At 39.1% G+C, this 19,679-nt stretch overlaps 1 protein-coding gene and 1 long non-coding RNA gene across 2 annotated transcripts in view; both read right to left on the reverse strand.

Moving 5' to 3' along the window:
* The window catches only part of LOC113474460, a 6,337-nt gene extending 6,099 nt beyond the window's left edge, over positions 1-238 (reverse strand). Inside the window, exon 1 of the long non-coding RNA XR_003396119.1 lies at positions 11-238. This is a non-coding gene — a long non-coding RNA (uncharacterized LOC113474460). The remainder of the gene's footprint in view (positions 1-10) is intronic.
* A 1,287-nt stretch (positions 239-1,525) lies between these two features.
* LOC100182911 (MAM and LDL-receptor class A domain-containing protein 1-like) lies at positions 1,526-14,417 on the reverse strand. The gene is made up of 34 exons (XM_018813109.2): positions 14,224-14,417; positions 12,642-12,930; positions 11,935-12,113; positions 11,605-11,651; positions 10,873-10,972; positions 10,697-10,814; positions 10,460-10,641; positions 10,271-10,392; positions 9,957-10,050; positions 9,114-9,284; positions 8,859-8,962; positions 8,697-8,787; positions 8,408-8,614; positions 8,039-8,198; positions 7,830-7,938; positions 7,482-7,764; positions 7,265-7,399; positions 6,770-6,909; positions 6,557-6,697; positions 6,441-6,485; positions 6,288-6,327; positions 5,942-6,082; positions 5,586-5,758; positions 5,364-5,516; positions 4,645-5,248; positions 4,426-4,569; positions 4,168-4,342; positions 3,856-4,079; positions 3,605-3,787; positions 3,305-3,547; positions 3,073-3,191; positions 2,860-3,006; positions 2,614-2,704; positions 1,526-2,497 (listed from the first exon to the last, which is right to left on the reverse strand). Exons 1-34 carry the CDS (start codon positions 14,279-14,281, stop codon positions 2,295-2,297), a joined length of 5,415 nt encoding a protein of 1,804 aa, XP_018668654.1. The 5' UTR covers positions 14,282-14,417; the 3' UTR covers positions 1,526-2,294.
* Between the last annotated feature and the right edge of the window lie 5,262 nt (positions 14,418-19,679).

Here is a 19,679-nt window from a genome sequence, read left to right on the forward strand (position 1 = left end):
AGATATATACCTGAAAATTTGTGGCTATAAACTACTTCCGTTCACTACAGAAGTTTAGCACCAACGTTCATTCAAATCACTTAAGGATCAACTAAACTGAAATTGCCACGTAATGAACAAAGAGAATGCAAGAGAAAAAAGGCGATGACGTAACAAAAAGAGAGAACCGGAACATAACTTAATTTGATAGACTTTTGGGTAAAATAACTGCACGCCAATAACAATATAATTGAACATATTATACTATATTTTAAATCCTTACATACCACATGTCATGGCAGGTCTTTATTAAACCACATATCTCCACTTGGGCATTTTCCATTGATATAATTTTCTTGAACCACCACCACATACTATTGTGATCGTGGTCTGTAGAAAAAAAGTATGTTTAAATTATTACAACAAGATTTTTTTATATTATGCCATTAATTTTGTTACACGAAAATAGCAAAAGTTAATCAAATTTAGCAATACAAACTTACAGATATATAGTAAACTCTAACAGCTGCCACAATGTCAACCAACAGAGGAAAACAGAGTTAAAAAGTGTTTTGTTGTTTCCACTATATTTAACCAATATTATAATACTTGTGAGTTGTTATATATTTTGTGAAACTTGCTCTGATTTAATACTTATACTATCAGGCAATTCCTGTTGCATTATCACATTATCTTTTGTGCAGAAAAAAAAAAACAGATCTTCTATGTCTATGATGTCAGAGTGAATGGGTTAACATACGGATTTGTTATTTACCTCTTCGGGTACAGTAGCGAAGATCAGGTTCATAGAACAACAAAGAGAAGGAAATTAGCAACAAAACGACAGTAGTTAAACTTAAACACACCAAAACGCCATTATACACCGTTACACCAACACACGCTTTCAGTAAAAAATAATGAAGCAACATACGAACCAAAACTATGTACAGTGCTACCATTGTTCTTGATCTATGTCTATACTACGTTAAAAGTTTCTGCCGAATGCTATATAAACCTATACAGTATGTCGTTGGTCCGAATTAAAAAAACAGCGAAAAAAATGGTCCGGGTTTTTGTAACATTTGGTCCGACTTTCTGCAGGTTAATTCTTTTTCGCTGTTTTCGTCCCCTTTAAATCGTCTTTGTTGGCTTCGTTACTCAATAGCGTTTGGACGCCGATTCCATCAAAAAATACATTTTGTCGTCGTTGGTAATAATATGAGAAGGTAAAGTTTGCGTAGTAGCGTTGCAACATACGCGCAATATCACCCGGACTAAATTTTACACGCCACCGGACAAAAGTGGGGGGAGATGAGACACTTTTTCATTCTATTTTCTCGTCCCATCTGGTAGTAAACAAAGAACATTTAAAGAAATGTAGGACCATATCCTTACCTATCCCATGGACCGTTTTAAAACACGATCGGGATATTTGAATATTATGTGCTAAATGTGTCCCATCTTTCCCCACCCTACTGTATACCATCCAGCGTCTCATCAGTTCAACTAAGAAATAAACAATAGAATAACATGTAATACGTTGAGGGTCGTTTTTATTCGAGATAAGAATGTGTCTCACCAAAAAACGTCAAACTGCAATAGGCCTACAATATAAAACGAACTGCAATGCAATACAACATAAAATAGTCCTACCAAAAGTGCATATTGCTTTTGCAAAAGAAAAGCGATAAATTTGGAACAAGTAAACAATAAATAAAAAAAATCTGAAAGTCACTAAAAATACAACAATGTGGAACAAAAACGTTATAAATAATAATATTAATAATTAGTGTCAGACCTGAAAAATCGCATGCAATACGGCTGATGCACATTTGTAAATTAGATTGTACACAGTAAACTGTTGCTAACACGAAAGAGGGCAAGTTTTCTATGGATTGGTGTTAAAACGAATGCTGACAAAGTGCAATTGTTCAGTTATTTAAATTACAATTGTGCAGTTCAGTTTTGAAACTTTTACTATAACAATAAATAAAGTCACAGTAAATGAAACTAAATTTGTAGTGCGAGTGTGTAAGCTCAGTATGTGCTAGTTTAGTGCTAGAGTATCGCAAATAAAACATAGTTGAACTCTATACCGCGCCGTGGAAACAAACAGCTTCGTAGAAGTAGATTGCCACGAGCGGTTAGCAGCATAAGAAAAAAAGGAAAAATTGACGAGGTATGCGATACATTCTGCTTGCCCGCTCTGCCGTTTGGTTTCTTGTTTCAAGTTCGTTCGATCGCTCTAGCCGTAGCAGGGCCGAGCTTCCACGGATCAACGGCAAGTGCACCTTTTTCTACAGTTTCGCTAGAGCTTACATGTTGTTGCAAAACCAGTTTAATCGCGGAGGGCTAAACATATCTTGGTCACAGTTATCAACTCGTCTATACACCACCTTTTCTTGGGTGAGACTGCAGCAGCGCACATAAAACAACCTGGCATGTGCACAGCCGGTGGAGAAAGATTGTTGCTGGTTTAAGTTGTTGGTAAACGAGTGACTTGGTCGGGCACATGCATCTGCAAAGAACAAAGAGCGTTGAAAACCCAGTAATATAATTGGTACAATTTTATCAAATAGTCTAAACGGAGTTAATTAATGGCAATTATATTAAACAGATTTTTTAAGAACTTACCGCATCGTCCTGGGTGTATGGCAATATCATCAATTGCAATATCGCCTCTGTAATCCTTTCCAACGACACCTTCCAATCTGAAAGCTACTTCCTGCAGAAGCAAAATAAGCAGTGTAAACCAGAATTTAAGAATACTGCTACATGTAAAAATAGAACTCATAACTCCGTTTAATGCATTGAAGTCAATATTTAAGTCAGGCGTGTGGATTTTCTTAGGGCCACTATACTTTTAAAACAACAACTTACCCTTGCGTTACGTGGCGGCCTGTATTGAACTTTCATGTTCTTCCACCGTGTACCCTGGTTACCAGCTACATTCTTCAAATACGACAAGGTGGTTCTACCATTTGTAAGCCTTTGAACAGAACGTACAGATAACCTTCCAGCAAAAACCTGAGAAGTTTGTGTGTTACAAGTTGTTTTTTAGACAAGTGTGACAGATTTGTGAAGAGAACTTACCCCATACATGTTGTAATAGATGTCCAGACAATAGTCAGTGGCAAACATGAGATATGTTTGCAAGAATGCTTTGTCGTTCATTTTTCTTGGACTAGAAGTCTCGATGTACATGTAATAACCTGATAATTAAACCGTTTTTTAATTGTTTTATTTAATATATATACTAAAAAAAAGTTTGGCCAGTTTTTAATAAAGAAGTGTATCATTATGTTCTGTTGAGTTTTGCAATTACCTCTAGTAGTCGTATGATCTCCTGGTGGACCAGTGCCTCTACTGACAGTGGCACCGCTGTGTCTTGTCCAGTTGAATTGATCTCGTTGTACAAGTTGTTTCCAACCGCACATCAGGTCATTAGCATATGGTGCATGTGGATCGTGAGGTCCAAGATCAAGTGATGCTCCTCGTCCAGGTGGTGGCGCTACAGAAGCTGTACGTGGTCGTTGATTGTTTGGTTGACGACTTTCGAAAGTGCACACTAAAAGATAAGGATCGTTAACATTATTCGACATACTACAGGCTAGAGTCAGCTTACGTGGCATGCCGACGCATAGACGAAGTAAAGGATCTAGAGTCGTTGTAGCCAAGAATGTGGTCGATACTGTTGTTGTTGAACCCGTGGTGGTAGTCGCAGGCGTCGTGGTTGTTGTTGTGGCTGCAACTGCCCGTGTTGTGGTAGCGATTAACCTCCCAGCTGCGTTGCAACGATTGTTGGAGTCTGTGGCAAACGAGGCGTTATTCATACATTTTAACATGCTGTGTAATAAATGGTTTTCCATTACTTACCGCATGGTCCTTCAGATGTACAAATGTCGTCGATGGCCAAGTCAGTTTGGAAAGTGTCTCCACGGATTGCACGGAAATGCAACACCACTGATCCGCCCATGTAAGACTGGTGTTGATCCAATGTAATACGAGCAGATAACCAATTACGATCTTGGTTTCCTTGTCTTCGGAACACAGAACTTGTATTCGTAGGTAACGCTCCTCCATTCGTTCTTACACTTGGCCTTTACAAAAAACTCAATTTATATATGCGCTTTTTGAAATTTTCAGTAGCCATATTTTTTGGGTGTTTCAAGGTCTAAATAAATTTACCTGGACGGTGTTGCGAACTCCGCTGTAACGTCGAGTGTACCCATCCCACTACCCCACATGTGGTACCAGAAAGTCACACATCGCTTTGCTTTGGAGATTCCAAGAGACGGAGTTGATATGATTGCTTCGTGGTTACGGCGTCTTGGTCGGCTTCCTTCCACGTACATATAATAGCCTACGAATAGGAAAATAATATTAACTTTTTCTGCGGTTGGGTCAAACCAAGACAATATATTGTGTGTCATGTGCGACCATTACCTGATGTTGTACCAGAAGTATGATCCGCCAAAGGACCAGTTCCTCCGCTAGAAGTTTTACCACGATGACGAATCCAGTTAAAGTCGTCAGTTGTGGATTGAGTGATCCCACAATCCAATGAGGCATCAAAATCACACGCAAAGTCTGTGAATATCATGTTAGACTGGTTTGTTCTGCTAATACACACAGACACTAAATAAATACAGACAGGCGACAAACCTGTAGGAATAATATTCACTGGAGCAAGAGTTGTCGTAGTGGCTGGTGTTGTGGTTGTTGTAGTCGTCGTTGTTGGAGTTGTTGTAGTGGGTGGGGGAGTCGTGGTTGTGGTTGTAGTTGGTGCTGTTGTCGTAGTTGTGGTGGTGGTGGGTGCTACTGTTGTGGTTGTTGTTGTTGTTGATGAACTTGTGGTTGACCTTCTCGTTAATCTAGTTGTGGTTGTTGGTTGAGTTGTTGTAGTTGTTGTCGTCGTTGGTGTTATTGTGGTTGCGGTTGTTGTTGTTGGTCTTGTTGTTGTTGTTGTTGTCGTCGTTGTCGGTCGTGTTGTTGTTGTTGTTCTTCTGGTTGTTGTGGTGGTTGGAGCTGTTGTGGAAGAGCTAGCTTGACAGGTTCCCGGTGTAATAGTCAAATCATCCATCGCTATATCGCTCGTGAAACTTGGACCAACTTTTCCTTGGAAGACAAATTTAACATTGAGTGCGTTGGTGTTGTGCACGAAGTCAAATTCGCGTGCAATCCAAGAGTCTCCTTGGTTGCCAACAACATTAAGTTGTCTCAACCGTGAATCAGAACTTGTTCCGGGCAACTCTTCAATAGAAAATACCTGTAACATAAATCAACGTGAATTAATCATATAAGCATACAAGCAAAAACAGTTACGTACTGATTACATGTGTGTATTATGCTGGTATACCAAAAGTAGAATGCAATATATTTACCCTCATGGCTCCGGTAGCCGAACCCCACATGTGAGAGAAAAATCGCACACAGTATTGATGTGGTGTCATTTTAGGGGTGGTCAACTCAGCAATCTGGTTTCCCATGCGAGGTGATGACGACTCAATGTACATGTAATAACCCTGCTCGTTGCCCTGTGTATATATTTCCGACAATTAGACACAGTCTCACGTAAATTACGAAGACAAACGGTTTGTAATTACCGTCGTGTGGTCGGTAGATGGACCGGTTGCTGCGCTACCCGTTGGACCACTGTTACGCGTCCAATCAAAGTTGTCCAAGTTATCACCGTTCTGGATCATATCGCAAATATCGACATCGAAGTTACAATTGAAATCATTTGCGAGCACGACCGGGGCTACGCTCGGTGTAGCATCTGTAAATAATTGGAATAAACATGATCATCTGCTGAGGTTATCACCGATTTAAAACCCATTGATTTATTTTAGGAATTAAGTTCTCATGACTGCTACACTACTAGCCTTGATGTGAAAATAATCTTAAAACTATACACGACTACGTTTTAATCTTTGCTGTAATATGATCAATTGATTCTTACCGCATGGGCCGTCAGTAATAACAACGTCATCTATGGCAATATCACCAGCGTATCCTCGGCCCGTAGTTCCTTCGATGATAACCCTCAAATCTGGATGTGCTTGCAACAAGCCTGTCTGTCTTGTCCCAACAACCATCGAGTCTGTTAAATAAAATAAATATTAAACTTATGTTAAATTATTTTTCGAGTTACCAAATTAAATGATGGACAAACTGCAAGAAGTAACATAAAATATAATGAATCTATGATATGAATATGCTAAATTACCGTGGGAGATTTAAAGTAGAAAAATTGAAAGTTAGCTAAAAACGTATACCGAGATAATTGTGTTACATTTAACACTTACCGTGCTGTGTGTTTGTCGAAGCCACGTCTAAGTCTGGATCCTATAAAAAAAAACAATAAAAGATCGTATTATTATGTCTCTCAAAGGTCTTATGTAATAATATACTTGGTTACGTTATAATTTCCGCTTTCTAATAATATTATATAAGGTTACCTGAGTCGGGTTTTCTCTCGTGTTCTCGTCGCTGCGAATAAATTGCTGAAATCAAAAAGCGTTATATTAAATTCCGTTCGTAATTGTGGATACTTAATGAGGTATTTGAAACATACTCGCTCCTCTCGGTCGCTGCGTCGGCTTGATTTTCTCACAGATCCTGAGTTAATTTCAACAGAAAGTGAATTCCAGAGATTTCCTTTCTCTCCTGTCAGTTCAATCAGATTGGTTCTGACCCCACCAATCGTTTGCGCAACCTAATAAAAAACTATAACTTAGTCACTAATTCTATATGAGGTATATTCCTATAAATGTAATGTTAAACTTACGGTAAGTGTGCCGATCTGTCTCCCATACATGTGGTAGAACATATGCAAGCAATGAGTTTGTGGCGTAATAAGTGGGGATACGAGTTGTGCTTTGTGTCCGAGTTTTCTTGGACTTGATGCTTCGATAAACATGTACATTCCTGAATATAAACAAAACATTTATAATCTCAGTACAAAAGCTGTTGCGCTGGCCTTTGTCTAAAAAAATAAATGACGCTCACAACACATGGACGTCCAAATTTTATCTCCGCAGTCATTATAATAGGCGCTTTGTGCAAATCTAACGGTCTCTCATTTAGTCGATGAAAGGACGAGAAGGTACTGATCAAGTTATTGATAGAAACGGAGATTCCAAGAAAGAAAGACTTTATACACACACCAACTACTTTGCGTGGCGTTAACGCACCATTTATTTGGCGATTTGCATTGTTGAGGTCGGTCTGTGCACTTTAAATTCCACCACGAGCATGAAGGAGTAACAAACAGTAGACTTACCATTCTGAGTTGTGTGGTCGCTGGTAGGCCCAGTTGAATGACTTGGCGTCGGTCCCTGTCTCTGCGTCCAGTCGAAAGTATCGCTTCTTGATTGCGTCCACCCACATAAGTCATTGTCAAACGTGCAGTTAATACCTTGTTATGAAGTGTATATTGTAATTAAACTGTTTTCATGGTTAAGTTCTGCAATACACAGGGTGTTGTTCAAAGCACTTACTTGCATAAGCCACTGGTGGTAGAGTCGTAGGTATGGTTCTTCTGGTCGTTGTGGTGGGGACGGTAGATCTTGTAGTTGTGGTTGCTCTGGTTGTTGTTGCAGTGGTTGGTGGTGTCGTTGTTGGTGTCGTTGGTCTTCGGTTGGTCGTCCATACAACCAACCTAGGGGAAGTGGTCGTAGCAACCGGTGTTGATCTACATGTTCCAGGTGAAATATCAATATCGTCGATTGCGATGTCAGATTGGTAGTAGAAGACAAACACCTCCCAGTAGAAGTGAACGGACTGCAAATACATATATTTAATTACTATTCAAGCCAAATAGTTAGCTTTTTGACGTTGGTCGTTACCTCAACGTTATTTCCTGCGTTGTAATTTATTTCTTGTGTGAGCCAGTTGCGACCGTGGTTTCCGTGTTTTTCCCACAAGAGCACTTCATGCCCATAACCATCAGTTGTTCTGTTGAAGAATTTGGAAAAGTAATCAAGATGAAACAGCGACGAGAAACACCGGCTAATTAAAATTATTACAGAGGCTTGAAACAGCAATAAGAACATACCTCTTTTCAAGTGCATATAAACGCAGACTGCCCATGTAAGCACCGTACATATGATAGCTGAAGGTAACGCAAAAGTTGACTCCATTGAGCCAAGGCGTCCGAATAATTGCATTATCTCCTGCCTCTGCGGGTAGCGACGACTCCACGAACATAAAATAACCTGCGATGAAAGTGAACCGATAAGTTTGAGTACCTCACAGAACCCGGCTATTAACGCGGCTTAAAGTTATGCATATCGAGCGTAGACTGTAAACAAGTTGAACTTTTGACAGTGGTATTTTAATGAGGTTACGTGCATATATCAATTCATGCGGGCAAATCATGTATGTAACCTTAAATGGTTAATGTCCTATATAAACACGTGCAAACCTTGTCCATTTGTGTTATCAAAAAATGGCCCAGTGTTACGGCTTGGCGTCGGGCCTCGGCTTCTTATCCAGTCAAGTTGGTCGAGCGTGTCTTGTGTCATACCGCAAGTACCTTGGTCGAAATCGCATTGGAATCTCCCAAGTGAGTGTGTGATCGGAGGTAGGGTTGGCATAGCTAGTGCTCGAGCAGTTCTACCAGGAAGTCTCGCTGTGAATATAGAGTATGTTGACATTTGATTCTATTTTAAGGCATAGTGGATACAATGCGTGATCGAACATTTGCAACGTACTTTCACGGAATATTGCACGGAAACCCCGGTTCGAATCTCGCGTTGGGTCAGACGAGAACATAATGAACATGCTTCTGCCAGTGCTGACAATCTGTCAAGTTACATAACGGTTACAATGACGAACACTTAACCATGCAAGCAAATGTGGCTGGTGGTACTTACAGAAATATCTCCAGTTTGAGTACCACAGACTGTCCTCATAGTGGGGGCAGCCGCATTTTTCCCATCGTGGATAAGTATAACGTCGTTCTGACATAGCGGGGAATCTGAAAAATTGCGATGTTCCACTTTATCCAAAAAAACTTTTTTTAACTTTAAATGCAAAGTCACACGTCGTTTAATATTGAAAACGCAGTTGGGGATTTGAGATGTAAATTTAGAGCCCAATAAACTTATCAAGGCGTTTACCACACTTACCACTGATGTCAATTCCCTTGAACGTGACGTTCACGAAACGTCCTGGTCGTACGGTAATGTTCCATGTACAGTGAGCTTCCGCTGGGTAAGGGCTGGGGTAACTTGGACTGTTAAACGAACCAGTTGCAAGGTTGAAGAAATCTCTTCCACATCGTTGGTATGTTCCTGCTCCTGGAAATTTAAAGTTCACAGAAATCAGACCAGGTCATCAAGTATTTTAGAAAGTGTCGTACGACATGCCAAATTATGTGTATACATAATACTTTAACGGGCAAGTTCGTGGCGAGTAAGCCGTATAGTGTAGATACCAGGAGGAGCAGATTGGGCAGCTGATAGTCATTACAGCTTCAGGCTTTTTAGAGAATAGGAGATTAGCATGGCAGGGACGGTATATCAGCAAACAATTATTGTATTCAGTTCTGTGGTGGTTTATGTTGCAAGTGAATCATGACTACCGTGACTAACATTGGTCAGTACCAACCATGCTATGGTCGGCATACAATGCATGCGCAGCAGGTTAATCGGATCTCTTCTAAGTAACTACCTAAACAGACCGATTCCCATTAAGCCAGCGTGGCTATCTTTCCCAGAGACAAGCGTACAAAACAGTTACGTTTAATGTCAATTTAACCTCGACGCCGACCACTAAGTAACCGCTAAGTGGGGTCATATTTTCCTCTTTTAAGATTGAAACTTAAGCCTTTTAATTAGCTTTCATTCGCCTAATGCTAATTCACGGGCGTGTCTTCGTCCGATCTTAGTCACTGTAGCGTCTCCACGTATTTCAGATCAATGGACAGACTTGTCAAACAGCAGTACGTAATTACTCATGGCGTCACTCACCACAATCGTAAAGATATTTGACTTCTTCGATGTCGTAGGGACTTAAACGTTCTCGCTGTCCAATAATTGGTTCCGGTTTTCTCTTTGGTATAACCTGTAACCGAGGAAGAAAGCAATTGGGTTTCAAGCTTTTCAGAGCGACATGTAATGATAGGTTTGTTTTCTAATGCTCTCTAAGTTATACATATTAGACACCCATAAGGTTTCGGAAACAGACTGATATCCGTTTACAAATGGGTTTGGCCGATTTAATTTTGCATATAAAAATTGCAGCCTATTTTCCCGCTATATTTAAGTAATTATTATTATAATACCTGAATCGACGGCAGATAAATTTGTTTGGAGAATGCAGTTTTGCTGTAATGCATAACGCTGTTGTAGTCGTACACGACGTAGTTAACGGTATCGTTGTAAAGATCGAAATTCATTGTCATATCTGTGATATATAAACGGTTACATAACTGCCACAATTTTATGTACGTTTATAGAAATAAATGCATTACCTCCTTGGATATTTTGTCTTAGGATTTGAACGTATCGGTTGCGATCGCTTCTAGAATGTTCGTGTTGGAAGCCAGCAACATGCATGAACTCGTGAAGGACAATACCCTTAGCCACGCACCCGGGAATTCCAAGCGATACAGTTTGTGAGGAGTAGCCAGTTTTACCAACGTATGCCCAGCAACTAAAATTAGAAGGATAAACCAATGTATATGATAGCGTTTATTAGAGTAACTTACCCTTTTCCGTTGCTGATAAAAATATACGCGACTTCAGTGCGCCTTGGGACAAATCGAAGGCATGTGTGTCTTGTAAACGTGGCCATTGCAGATCGAATAACGGCTAATTGCGTGCGGTCTGCGATAAATGGTTTCCATAAGATCTTTTCTTAATATGAACTATATGAGTTTCTTACTGTATTGACTTGATATCTTGTACGGAATTCTAACCAAGCCACGATTTGGACCAGATCTGGTTTTGGGCCACTTGTCGCTTCCACCTGCTGAGTTACGGTTCTACAAAACAGGATAACCAACTGTTAATAAACTTTAACCAATATAGAGTATAGGGTGGGGGAAGATGAGACACGTTTGACACAAAATAGCTGATGACTCTGATCGTGTTTTAAACAGGTAACAACGGTCTATGGAAGTTGTGAGAATATGGTTTTATATTTCATTGAATGCTCTTTGTTCAGTACCAAATGAGACGATAAAATAAAAGGTGTCCCATATCCTCCACTCTACTATATGAGTTTCGTGATTGAAAGCTATCGATATCATTATGAAAAGGAAATTGGCAATACATAATAAGCGTCTAATTCTTGAGCCTTTATCGTGTTAAGGAAATTACTAGTTAAAGTTACTGTATAAAAAGCAGAGTTTAAATATTCTGGGAAGTATTTCTGAAATCGTTATTCGTTCACGTTTTCATAATATAACACCCCGATATATATGACACATATACAACTAATATTAATGAAATCGAGCCTTAGCCATGCTGGCTGGTTATTGGTTTCGGATATTACAGAAAAGTTTAAAGTAAATATTGACGTGTTGGTCGTGAGAAAATAATGAGAATTTAATTTTAAACCGAAATAAATCTTTGCATCGAAATTGCCCATAGCTGTAATTGGTCATCAGCTTACCAGGCTCATGCGCATGTCTCCTTGCTTTACCCCTCTAACTCCAACGCCTGTACAACATAAAGTAGCGTTATTAAATGAATCACCGACAACTTGTAAAGGTTAGCATAAATCGGTCGCGATTTTTAACAACGTAATCGAAGATGAGATTTGGATTGTAATCGCATGCTCACGGTCGAGCTGTGCTGTAAGCCGCTTGGTAATTACACAAAATCGTATTCTTAAGTACAGTGGCACTTGTAGCAAGATTGAGATCTGAAAAACTGCACTCTCGTATTAAAATTCCGCAAAATGACAACAAGATGGACGGAGTCGGTTCGTATGACAACTTACGTTGATTGATGTCGATGATTTTTGCGAAACCGTCCTTCGCCGCATAGTGGCGCTTACGAGCGATCTCCTCAACGTCATTCGGGTCTACGCCTGGCGCCGTCTCGTCCACTGATGACGAAATGGTGACGTCATGTTGATTTTCTTCACTTTGAATTTCGGCTTCGACATCTGGTGAATTGCTGTTAAACAAAATCGTATTGATGAGCATAATATGAATTGAAAGATTTGATATTTAACTGGTTGACGGTTTGACCTTTAAATCTAGTTGACGGATGGGGAATTACAATGATTTACAGAAGACTACTTCCCGCCCTAGTTATAAATTATAGGTATACGATTGACTTAAATTGGTTGACTAAACATGTTGGTCAGTATAGGCCTTTTCATTGTGGTAAGCAATGGCTCGGCTCTTTTCGTATAATGTGCCATGAATCATAACACAAACGGGGGGGTAAATCTATTTATAAAGAAAGCTTAACCAGTGCGCTTTATATGGCTTGACGGCTATTCGAAACTTTTCCATTTAAAGTATTTGGTGACAGGAAGCGAATTAAAGACAAAAAACGTTTCATGAACGCATATATCATGATGATGTAATGGGTAACAAATGATTACGTCAAGGAATGTGGGTTTGGTCATGACTTCCTCTCACGGCCGGGGTCGTGGTGAGAGTTTTGCTATAATAGGTAAACAAAACAGAAACCAACCTAGTTTCTGGGTTCCCTGTCCCTTCTGTTTCATTGCTAGAAGAAGTAGTTCTTACTTCGCCGGTGGTTTGGATCACTGGGGCAGTAAAAGACGTCCCGGTTTTACGGAATTGTGCAAAAAGTTCCTGCAAAGAACCAGGTGTTCTCCTAGTTCCCCCGACCGGTCGGTTAAGAGTGTAGACGACAGCTTCAAGGTCTTCGTTCACTTGAACAGATTGCTCGGAGACTGATCTCCGTTCCCTCGTCAACTTATTGACGAAATCGCTCCTTGTCAGTGCGCCGCAATTCACTACAAAATGTTATAATTCAGTGGTAAATTGAATCATGAAATATCGACCATTCTAATTAGCTATGTCAAAAAGAGCGGCTGGAATGGGCTGCACCTGGTCGACATTAACCGCAACCGGTGTTTCATTTCCCATTGCTGTAATTATGACGCCCAGCACTTCGCTAACCAATTCAACTGCGAGCGTCATATTCCGAAAACGAATTTGCGGCCACAGAATTACTCAGTCGGGCGGTTAGGTTAAGAAATGACCACCTAGTGCTTTGCCTCCGCTGGTTTGAGATGCGGCACTCGATAGCTGTCAATGTGGTGCGGACACAAAACGAACATTATGCGCCGCGTAATAATCAGACTTCGGTAGCCCGAGGATCACTCAGTGCGAGAGCATATAATCCGTTTGAAGTTATCTCGCGCTTACAGATAGCTTGAAAGCATAGAGCCAATTTCGCTATCCAGTAAACCCGACAAAGCCTTCAATTACAAAACCTAGGATCCGCGAAACCAAGACTGTAGGTTTAACAGCCGCTACCACAAATGACGTGTAAAGGATATGATTTAATAGCTAACCAGCTGGAATAAATACCCTTCATTCAGAGAGTGAACGCCGCAACTTCGGTCTTAGGTAGTTTGACCACCACCGTAATTGCTAACTATTAAATTAGCGACGTTGTTTCAATTTTCCCTCGTCTACAAGTTATATTCCAGTGTTAATTTCGCCAGAGTCTTGCCTTAAGTGTGTTTATGAGCATTTCTTAATGCGAAATATTTAATAACTATTATGATCGTGTATTTATTGCCCGAAACACGACCTTTCACCGCGACGATTTAAAACCGCACTTGAATCAGAAGTATGAGTTGGTGCATAGAACCGACAGGCCGATTACGACAAAGGTTACTGTTAATCATGCTACTTCGCAGAACGCCAGACGCCAATGTTAACGTTGAAATGGTAAACACAGTTTTAAAAAAAATTATAAAACAATCTTGTTTATTTTTTTTGTTAAATTTAATACAAAAAATATCAAAAATATCATGAGACAATATTGTTTAATTTTTTGTATTTTTTTTGTAAAATTTAATACGAAAAATGTAAGTTTTAAAATTTGTTTCGAAACCGAATTTATTGCAGACGACCACGCCTAGCCATCCTTCTGCATGTTCGGGTCCCCCCGGCGTTACCGGATACGAATCTATATTAGAAGACAGTCGCACCGCGCATGCCCCGCGAAGCAGCGATTTCATGACGAGAAATAGCTGCATATAGTTTACATAATTACAAAGGGTTGTTTCACTAACCTGAAGTTTGTTGCAAAAACATAACGACCATCACTAAAAGGAAATTGGACAAATCCATTTTCGAAAGTTGTGGTTGTTTCGTTTCAGTTTTCTTCGATATTTTTCTTCCAGATCAAGAATTCTGCTTTGCGTTCGTTTCAGATATTCCAACAACCTAATTCTTAAGCATTTATATGCCGACAAGTGCTTCTTAACTGTTCAAAATTGTTCGTTATACAACATGAACACGTATAATATAATAACACGAGATAATTGTTCGACTGTACGCCGGTAAAATGAAGCACAATTTGACATCTAACTATTTTGAAACCTTTTCTTGACAAACTTGTCACGAATCTGCACTCAACTATTGAGCAGCGTCGTTTTTAAACCTTCTGTGGTTCCTAAACCTCAAGCGTAAAAAAAACGTTTGCGCTGCGAAGAGAAAAAGGCAACCGGCAGAAGTCCATCGCCGCTAACGAAGCTGCCAGCAGCCGCATTACGTCACCGGTAGCTTTGCTGAAAAAGTAAGCTATGCAATGAATTGAAGCAAAGGAATCGGAATCTCAAAATAGCGGAAACTTTACAGCAACACGTATGGATAAAACGAGCATGTTTTTATATTAAGTCAATTTACGTGATCGGGTCTTTGGTGTTCGCGGAAATGCGTGTGTAAAGCAGGATGTGCGCGCCGGGAAAGCCGGGAAATATGCGCCAAAACGTTGAAGTATTTTTAAGGCCGGGTAGATAGCTAAAGAACAACAAAATTCCAAAATTAGTAAATCGAAACAAACGTTACAATTAATATGACTGATTTTAGTTTGTTTCGTTTATGGCTGGCCTATATGAAAAAGAAAAGAAAACCGGCACGATATCTCAATAAATCGCCAACTGACACAAAGAAAAATGGCAAGTAACTGGCCAGGGTCCATCGCCATAACAGACGGCGTTAATCAATTAAGTTTGGCATTCATATTTCTACCACGCTTGGTCTGCTATAAGCCGCACCGGGGACGATTCCGGTGAAGTCATACAAAGTGATGGATTACAACTGTGGCTATTTTTACCCTTAATCTTATGCACGAGTAATATGTGAATTCTACAGCCCATTAACCCAAAACTTTTTCTCTGCATTTATCTTTACGTGTGCTGTCCCATAGCATCCATCATGCACTGGCTACGGAGCCAAGACCGAGGCTAAAGTTCGAAGTTCCCGGGTTAAGTAGTAAAGTACCTACATGGTAATAGATGGGAAAGATTTTTCACACACAGAATGTCACCGTTGACGCGAATGAGCGTCCTATAAATCCGTGAGAGGATTAGCGATATAATACCACCCTTTTGACCTGCAGTTTAGGATGCGAATACGCACTGTCTGCTTGCATTTACTCATAATACGTGGTTCGACCGATGTAATCAATACGTCATGTCACTTCTGCTTGCGAGTTTCAGCCCTTGATCGCAATTAATCCGCTTTAACACCGGCGCAATAAAACACCGCATGTGCGTTTCTCGCGTATCTTACGACGCAAATGAAGTATAGTTGTAAACAGAAAACAATTCTTTCTCAACAAGTGTTTTCGCTGAACGTTAGTTTTTCCCGGTAGCCACCTTGAGCATTTAACATAAAAGTGTTTGTGGTCAAATCGGTTTGATGTTAAATAATTTGCAATCATATCAACGACAATCACTTATTTGTTGTAAAAAGATTCAAAAATTTTAAACCCAAACGCGTGTCCAAAAGTATTGGAATAAACAACCACAGCCAACGCAAAAATACAACATAAACAAAAATTGCGGCGGTATATTACGCAGCCATATGTGCAAGGGTTTGTAATCTGCTTATTTTTGACGATACTAATGTTTTAAAGACAACATAAAGTGGACCTGACCTTCGCAGGAAACCTGACTTCCTGTTAACGAAGAAAAAAGTTGTTAAGTAAACTTATCAGACGAGCAATCTTGCTTTGAATGACCAAGAACTTTTGTTGTTACCTAAACTCAAGCGCCCAGGGCTACGGTGTTAACGTGGTGAGATCACCACCACCGCTGCTGTTCGCCCAACGAGTTTCTCAATAGCTATTAGTCGGCGTAGGTATGCACAAAATGCAAGAACAATATGACCCAAATTTCGAGTTATAAATTTCACTAAACTTGATAAAAATTTCTTACAAAGCGGTGAATTCCGAGTAATGTAACTATTTGCATTAACCCCGAGAAATAGAATCAGTCCGCCCTTTTTGTTTGTACCACCAACAAACAACTATTACATTTTCTCTCTATTTATCTGTTACCAGAACAAAACCCATTATAAGCGGTGGTAAAGGTCGCGAATTAAGCGCATATGATGACACATGATCCATCAAAGTTGATATATTTATGGGTACGTATAAACATATATAGACTGGTCAGGTCAGTCCTTTCAATGGCCCCACATTTACACTGTATAGTTCCATATTGCACGTTGTATTGGCTAAATTTATATTCCCACTAATCTAGGGATCAGTAGTTATGTACAGATGCGTATTTTGTGATTTAAATATTATGCGCCACTCCTAAAACCACCAATTTTAGATAAACCAGCAAAGTTGTTATCTTTTGTAAACTGAAAGTAGGCGCGCCCTGCAAATTTTAGAAAAATAAACCAATGCAAAAATGCAAACAGCACCGCACACCCCAAACAAACACGGCATTTGAAACAGAAATTGAGTCGGTTTTCGTTTATATACCGGCAACATTTTTTGCATCGTTCAGTAGCTAAAGAACAGCTCATACCTGATATAAATACATTTTTTTGTAATGCAACAGGTGCAAGCGAGTAATAAAACCAAACAAACTTTCAACCACTTTTAAATCCATATAAAACAAAACCTTATCGGTCACAGGTCGTGCTCCCAACACAAGGGTCTTTCACGCCTTCTATCTGCAAGGTGATGTTTAGGCAGCAACGTGCTGAAGTTCTGTTTGTTTTGCCGCAAGCTAAAAAAACGCTGATTTGATCACGATTACTGCAGTTTTCTCCATCACCTTTATCGAAATGAGGTCAATGCAAACAGAAACAACTCAGCAAAAAAACGATCTAGAAATCTGAATGCTCTTTACGGTATGCCCAATGCCCGCTTTACAAAACTGAATCAACATTATTACTGCTTGCCTAAATGAAAAACGCTCTTGTTTTAATGTTTACGACAAGCTAGGTCATAAGGTATTTATAAAGAAACAAGGACATGTCTTAATAGCCCAACTTAACGTTTAATGTTTACTAAAAGTTTAAACTAAGTCGGCTAACAGACAAACTTATGTTTTTGTTTAAGTAAGTCCGAGCTGTATCGTTATACTTATTAACATATTGTTTATAAACAACATGCGCTGATCGACGGCCATGCGAGGTCACGTTTAAAACGATGATTAAAAGCATATTCTGCATATAAACCATTATGTATAGAGCGTAAACGGCAACCTTGAATGTATGAATAAATGTAACTTGCTTTCTCCCCACGTGACTGGTAAACTACAGTTGTTATAACACAGGTGTTTCATAAACCTTGTGCCAGCTTACAAGTTACCATGTATGTTATGTTAAAGGTGAACCGTCAATTCAAATGTCACGAAATATAGCATATTTCGCGACATTATAAAAATCACACGCAAATAGTAAAGTATAAATAAAAAAATAAAAATTACACGCAAATATAACAGTCCTTTTGATAGTAAACAAAGAACATTCAAAGAATTATAAAAACCGTATCATCACGATTCCCATGGACTGTTGTTAACGGTTTTAAACACGATTAGGCTATTTGAATACTGTGTGCGTATATATACGTATATTCATGTATTTTGAATATACTGTGTGCGTAAATATACGTATATTCATGTTGACAGTATTATGATTATTCAGTACTAACTTATGCATTACCCGCACGCACATATAGCGACGAAAGCTGTTGCCAGAACTATATGGTTAGCAGAATAACGTTAAATGCTTAATCAAACGTACGTTTTGCACGTACGCTTGCTCAACTGCAGAAGTACACGACCGATATTTTAATTACCTCGTTCATTACACAAGTCTTCACACGTTTTTAATTTCATGGTATTGGAACATTAATCACGGTGCAATATTCACACAATTGACGGTAAATTTGAAAAGAAAGCTATTAATAGATTTTTCTGGAAACGCCGAATTCCGTATCTCGCACAAGACACTGCAGACGTTTTACTGGCACGTGCAAGGCATATACCGTTTTGCCAACTATACGTGATGTAGATTGATCCGTGCCGCTTCGGTAATGGGTCCCCCGTAACGTTTCCCGGTTGGTTTTCCTATTTTTAAATCACGATGCCGCTGTTTCAAAAGAAGCTGCATTTCTAGTTACAGTGAAAATTACATTTCAAAATAATTGTCATGATAGAGATATAGAAAGTCTACAGCACCAATATACACTGCTGCACATTGCGTGACATTTAAAACCGTTTTTCGTTTTGCCGAAAGAAAATTTTTTGCTCGGTCACACCTATAAACATGACACGACAGTATTATTTTATCTATAATGTAAAGAAATGAAATAATTTAGCCCAGTTTTATACCAGTAGCATAAAACTTTACTACTATATAGTAGGGTGGGGGAAGATGGGACAGCTTTTCATTCTATTTTCTCGTCACATTTAGTAGTGAACAAAGAACATTCAAAAAATTATAAAACCGTATCCTCACAACTCCATGGACCGTTGTTAATTTTTTAAAACACGATCAGGATATATGAATAATACCTGCTGTCCCATCTTTCCCCACAGTAATATACATCAAGATTCCCGATTGTAGTCATTCATCTAAATTACTTCCCTCATAAATCTACCACGTTCAGATGCTTATACAGTTCTATATATAACCGTGTACAAATTATATAAAAACGTTCCAAATTAATAGCAGCTATTATTAAGCACGTTTTGACTTTGTGCATATGTAATATGACAACATCTTAATATTGTCACAAATTTAAAAATATTTTACCCGTTTTATATAGCATTACTTTAATGACCGCCTACCCACAAATACGAGGTATAGCTTCCGTTTGGCAGCGTAAAATAATAATTTAAACGCTATAATGTTCGACATCGGGTAATGGACGGGTAAATTTTAATAACTGCTCGTGTTAATAAAACAATTTATATGAACTTAGAGGTCATTTCAGATTACAATATGTTAGTGGGTATAAATTAAAATCTTCAAATTTGCAGTCAAAGTTGAAATTAGATTCTTATGAATACCTGTTTATTATTAAAATGTTTGAACAGTTGTACACGGTAGCTGAAATCCTGGCAATTATATTTAGGTGGGGAAAGATGGGACATCTTATTCTTCTATTTTTTCGTCACATTGGGTAGTAAACAAAGAAAACTCTAATGATTTTAAAACCGTATCCTCATGACTCCCATAGACCGTTTTTGTTTGTTTAAAACACGATCAGGATATT

This window comes from Ciona intestinalis, chromosome 8, assembly GCF_000224145.3.
Source record: "Ciona intestinalis chromosome 8, KH, whole genome shotgun sequence".
NCBI lineage: Eukaryota > Metazoa > Chordata > Ascidiacea > Phlebobranchia > Cionidae > Ciona > Ciona intestinalis.